The 15791-nt window shown below is 40.2% G+C and overlaps 1 protein-coding gene across 4 annotated transcripts in view; it reads left to right on the top strand.

The window, feature by feature from the left end:
* Positions 1-15791, top strand: part of LOC149771585 (ATP-dependent RNA helicase TDRD9-like) — a 158119-nt gene that overhangs the window by 73638 nt on the left and 68690 nt on the right. For all 4 annotated transcript variants that reach the window (XM_089948313.1, XM_089948312.1, XM_089948316.1 and 1 more), the window contains 3 exons: positions 6361-6462; positions 7059-7172; positions 7794-7901. In XM_089948313.1, the coding sequence (XP_089804439.1) occupies positions 6361-6462; positions 7059-7172; positions 7794-7901 (324 nt within the window). The remainder of the gene's footprint in view (positions 1-6360; positions 6463-7058; positions 7173-7793; positions 7902-15791) is intronic.

Here is a 15791-nt window from a genome sequence, read left to right as displayed (position 1 = left end):
ACTGAAGGTTCTCTGAAAATGTAAAAAGCAGATACCTTCCTGGATATGCAATGAGAATGATAGAACAAGTAGGTAGGGGTGATGTTAAATTATTTAAAATTCATCTTTATTCATGTTTAGAGTAATTGTCAATAAAATGCATTTTCAAATTGTTTAATTTTCAGTAAAAATTACTTTTATTTTCAAGATAACCAACTTTTGATGGATCTTTAAACATTTCAAAACACAAGACATATGTACTTCCGGAAACTTTATGTATTATGTCTCTGCTTTTTGCATATGAATGTGGATTTTTTTGGTGTTATTGTTTCACTACAAACGAGGTGTTCCTTTTTTCAAGACAGTTGTTTTTATTAGGTTAAGTAAACAGGAATACATTAATGAATGCAAAATACCACATTCTTCAGAACCCTTATTTTCTCTTTGGTTTGAAAAAAATTGGGCACAAATTGAATGGAGCCCTCTGGTATTTAAATTGGCTGTTCTTTGGTCCATCCATCCATCCATTAACAGTTTGCTTTATGCAAGATAACTTTACTGTAAATAGTTGGATTTGAAACCAAATCTGGTTGGTGTTGACCTTGTTAGTGTTTCATTTTGTGTCTTTTATTTCATCATTATGAGGTTATTTTGGCCCCAGATTGTTTAGCTTGCTAACCTTAATTTCTAGAGGTTAACTTAACAAGGATTGTGTGTTTCAACCAAATTTGGGATTGAGCTTTATATTTATAAGGTCTTGAATTAGTTCTACATTAATATTGTCAGCAGTTATTGCCACATGGTTGCCTGATTGCCTTTGGATCTGGAACAATCAGAGGAAATATTGGACTTTAACCTGATTTGATTCAGAGCTTTAAATTGATGGGACCCTTAATGAATTTGAATTTCAGTTCATTTTCAAGTGTTATGGCCTTTTATTGCCTGTTCAGCTTACTGGTCTCCACCACAAACATTTATCAAGAATCGTTGGATTTCTGCCAAGTTTTGCATTGAGCATCATCTTGAATAGATCTTAATTAGATTTGAATAGATCTTAATTAGATTTGAATAGATCATAATTAGATTTGAATAGATCTTAATGGGGTTAGATTTGTTCGATTTTAACTTGTTAAAACAGCATTTACAGAAATTATTGACCCTAATTTCCCATCCTCCTAACTTCAGCACAACTTTGCCAGGATTGTTGGATTTTAGTCTAACTGGTCATTCAATTTTATATTAATGAGATCGTGTTTGATATAACGTACTCCAAGTTGTCATTTTGAAAGATTATAATCCACTTATTGCTTGCCCCCTAACTCTTGTTTTTGCAAGACAGCTTCACAGAGAATTATTTGATTTCAGTCAAATTTAGCATATATCTTACACTGATGAGGCCTTGATTTTTAACATTAAAGGTTATCATTTGGTGGTTCATAACACATGGCTAGAGACCCAAAACTGGGCTGAGACCAACATACACCACTCCCTTGATAACTCGCGCACATCGGGGTCCAGAAACATCGACCGCACTATAAGCGAGGCACGAGTTATCGAGGGACCTATAAAATAAGCCCAAAACCAAAAAAGTGATTGACGACATAACGGAAAAATAAGGTGGGGGGGTAGGCAGATTATACTGTTGAATATTCACTTTATAATCATTCTGAGATTAACTGTTAATAAATATCTCTTCATAACGGTGTACTTTATTATTTTCTCATAGGACAACATTAAAAATTTCAGGATAAATTACAGTATATTGAGGCGATCATCGAAAACATTATTCCACGTGGTTTCCGTTCGCTGAACATGTGTACCACTTCACACATTGTGTACTACGTCACTAATTTTTATGTTGAATTGGATACATTCTAGTTTTATTGTTTGATCCAAATTAGACGTTTTTTATATACAAAAATCGACTCTTTTTGAGAAACAGTGTCGATTGAACGATAGATAGATAGATTTAAATGCGATAGAACTAAAATGGAAAAAAACAAAAAAAACAAGAGTTAATCAGTACCAACATATTTAATTGGTCTACAAATTTAAAACAACGTAAATTAGAACAAGTTAATACTTGCCGTTTGTGCCACGCTTGACAAATATCAATTCACTTTTTAAAAAAATCAGTTAATTTTGTGTGTGTGTGTTACTCCTTGGTTTCTCTGCCGCCGAGCAAAATCCCTCAGATTTCTCAACTGCATGAGCTTTTACGTAGTCAACATTTTGGGTCTCCAGCCACCTTATGGCAATATCAAAATATTTGATTGCTTCCTGTGCAGAGGGGTGGGGGTGCAACATCTGTGACTGCATCGCTTTCAACACTTGTGTTACTCCAGTTAGAATCGTCTTCTGCTGCAAATTTGTTCGCTATAGAAATAATTTTAGTTTCATCTGACATGTATTCGGCTGTTGGGCAATCATTGTCAGCACAAATCCACTCCTCCATATCATCAACAGAAATGCCCATCTCAGGACCATGAGTCTGTACTAATTTCTCCCAAACAGCCTCGGCATTAATGACATCAGTTTCACTGAAACATTCGAAGTCACTATCATCGTCGTTGTCTCTGTTACTGTTTTGCTTTACGTCAAAGGCAGCTCCAAGACCCTTAATCCAGCACCCGAGGTCTCTTGTAATCGATTTTTTTTTTTAATGCAACAAACACTTCCCCAAGTTGTTGATCAAAACAAAGCCGGCATGTACATGTAATTATGTTCTCACAGAAGTACTCACGGGTTTCGATGTGATGGTTGATTGACTCTTTTCATGTTTTCAATGAACAGACTATGTTGTGATTATAATGTTTACACTGAAACGGAATTAAAGGAATAGAACGTGACTTTCACACAGGAAGATGTTTAATTGGTGTTTATTTCATTCTCTGTTGCCACCTGTTAACATTTACCAGAAGTTTTCATTGATCGCTATTTCACCAGACTGTTTATTTACAGTATAATGACAACTATTTATCATAAAAACTTACATAATATATGATATCTTTAAACAGAGGTCTCGCTAGGATTTTAAAACTGGGTCTTTCTGCCTCTGAATTCAATCACTAAATATCAGTACATTTTCTCACTCGACCGCCAAGTCAAAGCCTTTCAACTAGCCGCCTAGCTTTTGCATCATGTTCTTTTTTTTTTTTTTAATGTACTCTTATAAAATAGCAATAGTACATCAAAGAGTCTTTCAGTCACTGAATTCTGTCATTGTAAATATCAGCACAGTAACTGATCAACACATTTTCCCACAAAGCAGGTGGCTGAAACAGGACCGGCAAATCTTTGAATTTTCCCGCGCACCTATTACATGCGTACGGAGGACTCCCGCCTCAGTGATTTTCTGCGTCCCAGATCAAAAATTGGAGTCCAAATACGCGTAATTAAGCGTTTTTGAGATCTCTGAAATTAATTCTTCTCTAGAACTTGCAAATTTCAAAATATGGATTATATTTTTACGGGCATTAGTCACCATTTTCAATGATAAAACGAACAATGTATCAAGGTTTAATTTATCAATTCTTATCGTAATTTTTTTCATGTTCAGCATATTTTAAAGATATTTTAAATACATTTTCTCTGGAAAAAATCGGGAGCCAAGACGGATACCGCATTATAAGCAGGATCACGAGTTATCCAGGCGCGAGTTATCGAGGGAGCGGTGTAAATAATTTGACCCTTGTAGCATAGCATTTGATAGGTTGTAATGCTGACACCACAAACCTGATCTGGGTCACAGCCAAAAAGGTTAAGAACTGCAGATTTACAGGATACATGTCCCCTGTTCGCATGTTCATTCTTTGGTTTCCCAATTTAACTTTACCAAGTATTGTTGGAATGCAACCAACTTAACTTTGCCAAGTATTATTCACAAACAGCTTTCTGTTATATGAGAACTTTAAATTAATTTGATTTCCAGCAATCATTGGCATTATTTGAAAGAGTTATGGGCACTGATTGCTTGGATGACAAAACTTAAGTTTTCATAGCATATTTCTAATAGTGATTGTTGAAAATCTAAAATTGGTATGCAGCTTAATATTAACAAGATCTCAGAGGTCAGAAATCTGGCTTTAAAATTGACTTTATGTCAGCTTCATTTTGGATTCTGCAGCATTACTTTAACTTTGTGGACTTCAGTTACTTGGCTTCTGCAGCATTACTTTAACTTTGTGGACTTCAGTTACTTGGCTTCTGCAGCATTACTTTAACTTTGTGGACTTCAGTTACTTGGCTTCTGCAGCATTACTTTAACTTTGTGGACTTCAGTTACTTGGCTTCTGCAGCATTACTTTAACTTTGTGGACTTCAGTTACATGGCTTCTGCAGCATTACTTTAACTTTGTGGACTTCAGTTACTTGGCTTCTGCAGCATTACTTTAACTTTGTGGACTTCAGTTACTTGGCTTCTACAGCATTACTTTAACTTTGTGGACTTCAGTTACCTGGCTTCTGCAGCATTACTTTAACTTTGTGGACTTCAGTTACCTGGCTTCTGCAGCATTACTTTAACTTTGTGGATTTCAGTTACCTGGCTTCTGCAGCATTACTTTAACTTTGTGGACTTCAGTTACTTGGCTTCTGCAGCATTACTTTAACTTTGTGGACTTAAGTTACTTACGATTGTGCATCTTTATATTGATGAAACCAGAGATGAGTTGAATTTTAAATGTCCACTTATCCATGTATTAATTGTAATATACAATTTCACTAATTATTTGAGTGATGTCACATAGTCTTCGGCTTAGCTTTTTGCACACTTAGTGCCAAAAATAACAGAATTTCAAGTGACTTTAATGTATAACCTTTCACATTCTTGCACAAGTTTGATTGCCAGCATTTTAAATATCAGTTTGTAGAGTTATGGCTCATTATTTTGTATACACCCCTTTTCATTTCTTCAAAAATTTCTTTAATAATTCTAGTATGTTTCAATCCCGTACATTTTTATATGATAAAATTTTGCAGATTAATTTGTTGGGTATGTACAGTATTTGCAGATTAACAGTTGACTCAGACTACTGTCAACGGCATTTGTGGGTGGTAAGTGGGGTGACCGCCCCAGGTCCTGTTCTTGAGGGGACCCTGCGCTTCAGGCCTAAGGTCGTCCTTATGAGTTTGTCAAGCTATATTCTCCGGAAAATTGGAAACAAGTTATGACCAAGACATCGACGTTCAGAGTACACTTGCAATGAAGCAAATTGTTGTTCTTAATGCATGTCTTCATGTTATTTGAAAAATGACAATAATGATCAGTTTATTAGGCCAAAGGCATTGTTTGTTTGTTTGTTTGCTTTTGTAGGGTTTAACGCCATTTTTCGGCACACGATAGGCTATACATGGTGGCCAGTATTAATGGTGGAGGAAGAACCCGGAAAATCCCCGGAAAGAACCACCAACCCTCGAGAAGCTACTGGCAAGCTTTCTCACATACCCACATTAGCCGAATCCGAGACTCGAACCCACGCAGACAGAGGTGAGATGGCAGTGATCCGTAACGGAGAGCGCTTTTGACCACTCGGCCACTCGGGGCCCCTCCCAAAGGCATTGTCGTCATGATATTATTTCGATTAAACCTGTTGTCCACAAAAAGGATTTTTTTAATGAATAATGAAAAACTAAATTCGTGTGCCAAATCACGAAAGTTGATCTAGTCTAGACATAATCAGTGTTTGCAGTAGCATACCAATCGAGATACTGATACTCTGGCCCTGCGCGGTCAAGGTCGGCCCTAGGCCCCGCATACGTCTAACGCCACCTCTGCAGACTACATATATGCATTATTTCAATTTGTCTTTGCCCATAATAATACTTTCACTAGTACAGTGGCCTAAGTGGATAGAGCACCTGCCTCATACGTGGGATGTTGCAGGTTCGAAACACGGCTGAGTCATACCAAAGATTTAGTGCTCAGCATTAAGAGGTTAGTGTTATGACTGGTCGGCCTAGTCAGGATAATGTGACTGGGTGGGACATCATGCTACATGCCTGGGGCATGATGCCGCAGTCCTAGACATCACTTTAAACTGCCACACTGCAGATATTGTAAGCGGTATAACTAAAAAAGTGTTAAAGCTATGTTAAAAATCCAAATCACACACACTCTACAATTTTTTTTTTGTTTACCCCATGGTCAAAGGTGTTTAAATTTCTGATGAAACTTATCAAAGATGTAAGGTACAGTGATCTTTAGTTCTTTGAGTGCAGGTGTTAATCTTGTCAGTTTAAGTAAGTCGCTGTGTTTCATGCACAGTAGCGATACAGTCCATTCTTGTGTAGTGAACATTATAGACATGGCATGAGTACATCATTTACTAATTCTGGCTTTCAGTGCATTCTCATATGTTTTTTTCAAAAATATTTGCTTAGGTCTGGGAAGACCTGAAGAATAGGGGAGAGTTCAAGAGAAGTGGTTGTAGTGAATATGCCTGGGGTGATATGCGATACATTCAAATTCGAAGACTGAGAGAGGTAAGATGTAAAGAGAGATAAAAATGCATAAGTATTTGTATTGAGACACCATCCTTTGGTCTGCTTATCTGTTTATTACCACATTTCCTAAACTGCCTGGTGGAAGTTCACAAAACTTAATAGTTATATTCCACTCGCTGTAGCCATCTGCAAGAGGCTTTTATTCTTGGATCCCACCCCTGGGATCTATGAGGGGGTCAAAGCTCAGATTTGTACAAATTTAAGTTATAATGAAATTTTAATTATTTTCAAATCATTCAGCCCTTCTAGGAAGATGCAAAAATATGTGTTTTATTTTACATTATGACCCCTACGTCACTGTCTGTGGGTTGAAGTAAGTATGAGGGGAAATTTGGTTGGAATAAGCAAAAAATAATTTGAGGATTTGTGATGGTGAGTCACTGCAGTTGCTCTAGTTATAGTTATTATTATTGGTATGTACATTTTTATGAAGATTTCACAAGCGTTTGTGAAAGACTGATTTGTCTTAAAATATAATGTAAGTATACACCCCACATAATAACCTGCTGTACAATATTTATAGATAATAATCACTTTGATGGCACCAAATCTTGTCATCTTTTACTTACTTTCAGGTTGCAGTGTTGATAAATGACTTGGAAAGGAGGTTGCAGGGACTAAACATCTCCAAGCCCAAAAAAGTGCCTGGTTACAAGAAGTCTGAGGATCAGGAGCGACTTCTACTGAAGGTGCAAAACAAACATCTAGAGAATCTTACATGAGTGACTGTTTCCTGTGAAATATTTAAAACAAGTTGAATTACGTATATATCTTTTTTTGAGCTTTGGCTAAAAGTGCAAATAGGCTAGAAAAACCAAAGTAGTTTATTTTCCCTGATGGATTTTTTTCTTTCTTGATTGACATGATGCTGACTAATTAAAATAGTTGCAAGTCATGTTTACATTTAATATGTGCCGATTGCAAAATGGAAATGCATGTTTATAAAGACCTGTAGATTTTCACCAGTTTACATTCTGATAGGAGATAGTACATTTTCACCAGTTTACATTCTGCCTGATAAATCAGATTCAGGCCAAAAGATATTTGCCACTTTTAAATTAAGAAACAAGTGGAAGCTACATGTCTATGATGGGAGTTTGAAGTGACATTTTTTATCAGGTATCAAGGACTTGCCACTAAAGGCTAAAAAAAGTCGGTAGCAAACTCACTTAAATAACATGTATTGAACATAAAAATATTTATGTCATAACCTCTCTACAGTCAGTTTGTAGGTAGAGTTGTCTGTGTATATAGTGTTAGGAGTAGGGCTTTAGCTTCTTTCCTGGTATACATATTATTATTTTTAACAGCTCGTGATGTGTGCAGCCTTCTATCCAAACTACTTTGTGCGAGGAGAGATTGATGAACAAGAGTCCTTGAAGGTTATGTCAGGATGTGACCCTCTAAATACTGTCATGGTAAGTCATATTAGAGATTGATCTGACAAATAATTTTAAGGTGAACTTGTTTTGAGAGTGTAAGCACATGCTGTCATATCATTATGTCATGTTTGACTTATCAAACAGTCTAGTAAAGCTGTCATTTTTTTGTACTATGGTAATACAGAAGTGCTAGGTAATTCTATTGCTGTGATATCATTATATTTTTTTCTACTGTGATCATACATAAGGGTTTGGTTACACCTTTACGGTCCTCTCATTTTGGACTGGTCATATGGAAGGACTGTGTTATGCAAGTGTTGTGATATCATTACATCATATTTGACTGGTCATACAGAAGGACTAAGTAATTCCCCCACTGTTATACAACTATGTCATATATGATTATACATAATAGCTATGTAATGTCCTTGCTGTCATCAAGATTCCTGATCATACAGTAGGACTGGGTAATGCCCCCCCCTACTGTAACATTTTTATGTAATATTTATCTGTGACCAGGTAATACCCCTACTGTCCTATCATAATGTTATGTTTGACTGATCATACAGTAGGACTGGGTAATGCCCCCCCCCCCCCCACTGTAACATAATTATGTAATATTTATCTGTGACCAGGTAATACCCCTACTATCCTATCATAATGCCATGTTTGACTGATCATACAGTAGGACTGGGTAATGTCCCCCCCCCAACTGTAACATTATTATGTAATATTTATTTGTGACTAGGTAATACCCCTACTGACCTATCATAATGCCATGTTTGACTGATCATACAGTAGGACTGGGTAACATCCCCCCACAACTGTAACATTATTATGTAATATTTATCTATGACCAGGTAATACCCCTACTGACCTATCATAATGCCATGTTTGACTGATCATACAGTAGGACTGGGTAACGTCCCCCCCCACTGTAACATTATTATGTAATATTTATCTGTGACTAGGTAATACACCTACTGACCTATCATAATGACATGTTTGACTGATCATACAGTAGGACTGGGCAATGCCACCCCCATCTTGGCATCCGTCCGTCTATGGGAGACGATGGCGTAGCTCCAAAGTAAGCTTTTGTCCATCCTTCTTTCTAGCTCTCTTTTCAGCTTGTTTTATTCTTCTCTCTTCCTCTGCATTTTGAACTCCCTGCCTGACAGCTAGGCGCCAGCTGGAACAGTTGTTTGCACAGCTCTCCCAGTCGTTGCCATTGATGTTTGCCGTCTTCAGATCCTTCTTGCAAACATCTTTGTAGCGCAGATGTGGTCGTCAAGTTGGTCGTGCACCTTCTGCTAACTCCCCATATAACAGGTCCTTGGGAATGCGACCTGGGTCCATTCTTTTGACATGGCCAAGCCAGCAAAGGCACCTCTTGCTGAGAATGGAGAACATGCTGTTCATGTTGGCACGTTCTAGAACCTCTGTGTTGGGTACTTTGTCCTGCCACTGGATGTGCAGAATGCGCCGCAGACATCTCAGGTGGAAGCTGTTGAGTTTCCTCTCATGTCTTGCATAGGTGGTCCAGGTTTCGCTGCTGTAGAGAAGTGAGCTGAGTACGCAGGCTTGGTAGACACGCAGTTTGGTCTTCTCTGTGAGGTTGGGGTTGTTCCAGACTCTCCGGTTAAGTCTGGCCATCACTGCTGCTGCCTTGGCAATCCTGCCGTTCACCTCAGAATCAATGGAGAGTGAGCTGGAGATGTTAGACCCGAGGTATGTGAAGTTCTCGACAACTTCCAAGTTGTACCCATCGATGGTGAGGGAGGGGAGTCTGCATCCTGCGCCATGACGTTCGTTTTCTTCAAACTGATGGTCAGTCCAAATTCCTTACAAGCATGGGCGAGGCGGCATACCAGCTGCTGCAGTCCATCTTCTGTGTGTGATGTCAAGGCTGCATCGTCGGCGAAGAGCAATTCACGGATGAGTATCTCTGTGACTTTAGTCTTAGCACGGAGACGGGTGATGTTGAACAGCTTGCCGTCAGCCCTGGTATGGATGTACACTCCCTCGCTGCAGTCCTTGAATGCATACTGGAGAAGCATGGAGAAGAAGATAGCAAAGAGCGTAGGCGCAAGGACACAGCCTTGTTTGACTCCGCTGATGACTGAGAATGCTTCAGATGTTGCGCCATTGAAGCACACTGTGCTGTGCATGTTCTCGTGGAACAACATGATGACAGCAAGCAGACGTGGGGGGCAGCTGATCTTCTGCAGGAGTCTGAAGAGTCCACTCCGACTAACCAGGTCAAATGCCTTCATCAGGTCTATGAAGGCAATGTAGAGGGGCATCTGCTGCTCATGACACTTCTCCTGCAGCTGACGTAGTGAGAAGATCATGTCTACAGTTGACCTGCCGGCTCGAAATCCACACTGGGATTCTGGGTAGACGCGGGAGGCTAGGATTTGCAAGCGCGTCAAGGCAGCACAGGCGAAAGCCTTTCCAACGATACTGAGAAGGGAGATGCCCTGATAGTTGTTGCAGTCGCTACGGTCTGCTTTGTTTTTGTACAAAGTGACAATGTTGGCATCACGCGTGTCCTGTGGGATGTATCCCTGTTCCCAGCAAAGGCAGAGGAATGTGTGTAGGGGCTGGAGCAGTGCTGGTTTTCCACTCTTGAGGACTTCAGGCAGAATGCTGTTGCTTCCAGGAGCCTTCCCACAGGCAAGGCAATCGATGGCTTTTCCGAGCTCTTCCAGGGTGGGCTGTGTGTCTCGCTCCTCCATGACAGGCATTTCTGGAATGGCATCCAGGGCAGTTCCAGTGACATTGTTTTGGGTTGCATATAGCTCAAGATAGTGCTCAACCCATTGCTGCAGTTGTTTCCCCTGGTCTGTGATGACTTCGCCTGTCTTGGACTTGAGGGGGGCGGTCTTGTAGCTGTGGGGGCCTGTCGCCTTTTTGATACCCTCATACATTCCTCTTGTATCCCCGGTGTCAGCAGCTGTCTGTATACTGTTGCAAAGGTTCAGCCAGTAGGTGTTGGCACAGCAGCGGGCAGTCTTCTGGGCGTTGTTCCTTGCAATCCTGAGGGCTTGTAGTGTTCTGGGGCTAGTTGCAGCCTTGTATGCCAGCAGGGCTTTCCTCTTTGCCTCAGTCACAGGCTCCATCTCCTCCCAGTTTGCCTCATACCAGTCGACATTCTTTCGCTCCCTCTTCCCGTAAGCTGTGATGGCTGAATTGTACACAGAGTCATGGATATGGGACCAATTGGAGTCAATGGTGTCATCAGGTGTCACTTTGGTGAGAGCTTCCTTCAGTTTGCTGATGAACTGCTGTGTTTTCTCTGGGTTGCTTGCACAGCAGGTGTTGATGCGTGGGTGACCCTTCTTCTTGGCGTGGTGCAGCTTCTTGGGTAATATTCACACCTTGCTGGCCACAAGGGAATGGTCCGTGTCACAATCGACACTGTGGTAGCTGCGGGTGAGGAGGACACTGGCCAGTTCTGCATGCCTGGTGATGACGAGGTCTAGCTGTGCCAGTGGCATGAACGTGGGTGTCTCCATGACACCTGGTGGATCTCCTTGCATTTGAAGAAAGTGTTGGTCACACATAGGCTGTGGGAGCAGCACATCTCCAGCAGTCGCTGACCATTCTCATTGATCTTGCCCCTTCCGTAAAAGCCGAGACAGGTGGACCAGGCCTCATGGTCAGCTCCCACTCTAGCATTGAAGTCTCCTAGTAAGTAAAGGCTTTCATTGTTGGGGATACTGGATATTGCCTGATCCAGAGCCTCATAAAACTTGTCTTTCTCCTCGTAGGTGGAGCAGAGGGTTGGGGCGTACATGCTGAAGATGTTGACCGGTCCTAAGGATGTTGACAGCTGGAGGGCAAGGATTCTCTCAGTACCTGATGATGGAGGTTCAATGAAGGCGATTAGCGTGTTCTTTACAGCCAAGCCTACACCATGCTGCCTAGGTTCATCCGAGGGCTTCCCCTGCCAAAAGAATGTGTAATTGGCTTCCCTGATGGTGCCGCTGTCAGCCAGTCAGGTCTCCTGGAGGCAGGCACTGTCAATGTTCAGTCAGGAGAGTTCTCTGTCAATGACGGCAGTCTTCCGTGCATCGTCGATCTGCTGTAGGTCAGTGGTCAATCCAGGACACATGGTCCTGATGTTCCAGGTTGCAAAACGAAGAGTTGGAGTCTTCTTATTTCTTCTTTTAATCTTTCCTGGTGCGGAGTTTTGTGGCCCACTTGTCGAGATGGTTCTCTAAGCTCCACGCACCCAGTGAAGCAGGCAGGCCATGGCAGGCAGCACCTTACTGACTGGGGGCTGCCCAGCTTGAGGCGGGCAGTAGCTGTCCAGTGAGACCTGGTGATCTCTCCCACCATCAGAAGTAACCTCTGGCACCAAGCTCTACGCCAATTGAGCTTTGACTTAGAACCGGTAAACTGCTACTTCTCGTGTTGTGCCGACGCCGTACGATGACACTGGCGTGTCCTCTCCAGTGGAGCTATGAAGCCTGGGCAGTGTGGTATGGAGAATCAGCTGTTGTCCATGCAGCAGATCCCCCCTCTCCACGCAGCTGGTGTGCCCAAGGGAATGACGAATGCCAATACAGCTTGGCACCAACGGCGTCGCAGGAGTTGCCGGAATGACATTGAAGTCAATGTCATACTGCCTTAGGGACTCCATCTCCGGATTTTCTGTCGGGGTTTACTCCCTTAGCCTTTCCCATGAGTGGGTATAGCCATAAGGCAGCAGAGGTTTGGAATCGGAGTTTTCCTTCTCCTAGATGAGCTACCATCCAAGGTTTACGAGTCCCATCTACCCAAAGCAACTGGTTTTAAGGCGCCAGTGGGCCGCCTTCACCCCTTCTCCTGTTAGTAGAAAACATGGTCTGCCGGGCTTCAAATCTAAGCCACTCGGGAAGGCCAGGAGCTGGATTTTAGTTGACAGAGGCAGTCAGAGACGCAAGCCGTATGGGGCATTTTTTGGAGGATTGGGGCGCTTGTCTCCCACTCCCACCCCGGGCAGTGTCAACCTTAGACCACAAATGCCCCCCCAACTGTAACATTATTATGTAATATTTATCTGTGACTAGGTAATACCCCTACTGTCCTATCATAATGCCATGTTTGACTGTGATCATCAGAATGATCATGTTTGTTATCAACAGGGACAGATCTGATCTTATCCCACCCATCCCAGCATAGAGGTCTAAACCTGTCTAAATCATAACACCATCAACCTGTTTTCCAGGGTCATTCAGAAGGCAAAGAATTGGATTGCAGATTAATTTTGATTGGTCCCCCTAAGTGGGAGATATCATGAGACAATGATAACTTGAATCGAACAGTAGAGACACCTTGCAAAATTCTGTCATCTCCATACAATGATTGTAGGTTGTCCATCTCAACCCAAAACTGCTGAACATGTAAAAAAAACAAGCCCACAGAAAGATACTTTCCTGCAAGTAGATAGTGGACAGAATTGGTCTGGTAAGAAATCCCACTACTTTGAGGGCAAATAACAAGATCAATTCCACTGGAGCAGATTAAACATCAGTCCTTTAAAAGGCTTCATACCATAAATTTCTAACTTTCATTTCTTTTTAGTCTGATCTATATGAAAGTTAATGTCCGATGATTTCTGACACATTTTATCAATAATAGATAGGTGTATGTTGACTAGAACAAAGACTGCTCTTGACTTCTAACCAATTCTGAGATGTCTTTGCTGAAGTCTTTAGCCCATTGTCTGAAAAGGAAAGTGACTTTACAAAGTTTGCTGACTCAGATTTCCTGTAAGACCTATTTTCCAGTCACCCTAACAGTAACAGGCAAAAACAGTCAAATTCGTGTCTTACTGGTTGTCACCATGGTTTAGTTCTCACATAATGGATCCTGCATTCATTGTCAAGAACACTCTTACATTCGTGGGAAATCTTTTATTTTTAAAACTTTATCTTCACAGGAGCACTCACAAGGGCATTTTCAGGATCTCTTTAAGGTAATGAAGTTGTATCTGAAATGCATTGAGCAGATCAAAAGAGGGAGATTTTGCTTGTTCATGACATTGAGAGAAGGAAAGGATAATATTTATGCTCAGGATGTTTTGTCCTGGATTTGTGGATTTGTTGGATCTTTCATGCAGCCACTCATTACCAGTCCAGCAAATTGCTCCTTTGCTGTCTGACATTATTCAGGCTGTGTGATCACAATCTTATAAGACATTCTCCACCTACAGTCTGAGAGACTTGAGATGTCTTAATTTGACCTTTTGGGATATATACCAGCAGGCTACTTATGTACCCAGGTTGCTCTGCAGCATCATAATGATGTGGGTTACTCTGCTGATTTGTGGGAACAACAATTTTTTTCTTCTTAAGACTGTGCCTCATCATTGATCTTTGCTCTCCTTTGACAAGATCTCTTACAAGACCTAAACACACTAGTGATATGTTATTTTCAGAATTTAGGTTAGCAGTGGGGTAAGAGGATGTAAATTCTTTGATCACTATTTTCTAAACATTTTTTGATTGGTAATATATTTTAAAAAGAAACTAATATGCTTCTTTCATAATGCTCACCCAGTCATAATATAGGTATACACTCCCAAGCCCTCCCCACAATTACATCCCTGGAAGAGCATGTACTTCATTCTAGTAGTAACTGATGAATGATGGGATTTGGCACCAGTCTTTCTTTCAAAGGGAGAACGCTCTAGTCTGATTTTAATTTGGGTGATCAGATGGCATTTTATAGTGCTGTAACAAGTCGTAAACATCAATACCTTTTTTCACTTTGAAGGGATGGATTTGCAGGGTGGTGGATGGACTCCTGATATAATGTGATCTGTGCAAAGTTGACCTCAGTAACTTGTCATAAACTGCTGAACAGTATTTGAGCAATATTGATAAATAGCAAAATCTTTTAAATGTCAAAATATATGCTAATCCATTTTTCTTTGTTGAAGCCATGGCATTCAGTTTTGAATCAATTAACAGCCTGGTGAACAATCTAATGCCCATTTGGGTCTCTTGTTTGAAAACATAACCATACAAATTTTTCAAGTCAGAATAACTATTAATGACTGATAACAAGAAAGACTTCAAGTCTTTTACTTTCATACTGTTCTGCCTTCTAAGGGGTACAAGACATAAAATCAGAGTTCATTTTCTTTATTAATTGTTTGGGCTTTTAGCTTATTTTGAAATTTGTTGACCCCTTAAATCTCTTGAAACAGCCTAAAATAAACATGATTCCAGTACATATTTCTCTTGAGACAGCCTAAAATATACATGATTCCAGTACATATTTCTCTTGAGACAGCCTAAAATAAACATGATTCCAGTACATATTTCTCTTGAGACAGCCTAAAATAAACATGATTCCAGTACATATTTCTCTTGAGACAGCCTAAAATAAACATGATTCCAGTACATATTTCTCTTGAGACAGCCTAAAATAAACATGATTCCAGTACATATTTCTCTTGAGACAGCCTAAAATAAACATGATTCCAGTACATATTTCACTTGAGACAGCCTAAAATAAACATGATTCCAGTACATATTTCTCTTGAAACAGCCTAAAATAAACATGATTCCAGTACATATTTCTCAATAAAGTTTAAGTAATAAATTTAAGATTACTATAATTTAATATGGAAAATGCAGACTGCATTTATGCATAGCTGCCAACCCTCATGATTTTGGCATAAATTTCATGACTTTTTCAGCGATTCATGAATTCACGCCGCATGCAAAAAAAATCACGAATTCCCCATATCTGAGTTATTTTAAATCTTTAATAAAATAACCAATTTCCTGTTAATACTTCGCATTCAAGACTACCACTGCAGTGCCATAGAGATATCAAATTATAACTCAAGATAATGTTTCATGGAACAGAAAGCTAAATATTAAAGGTGTTTTTTTTTAACTCTTTGTTGTTTACAACACATTA

Source organism: Sinohyriopsis cumingii, unplaced genomic scaffold (assembly GCF_028554795.1).
Source record: "Sinohyriopsis cumingii isolate HCF-2022 unplaced genomic scaffold, ASM2855479v2 utg001752l, whole genome shotgun sequence".
NCBI lineage: Eukaryota > Metazoa > Mollusca > Bivalvia > Unionida > Unionidae > Sinohyriopsis > Sinohyriopsis cumingii.
The sequence above is the reverse complement of the archived record's forward strand: the minus strand, read 5'-3'. Positions and strand labels throughout refer to the sequence as shown.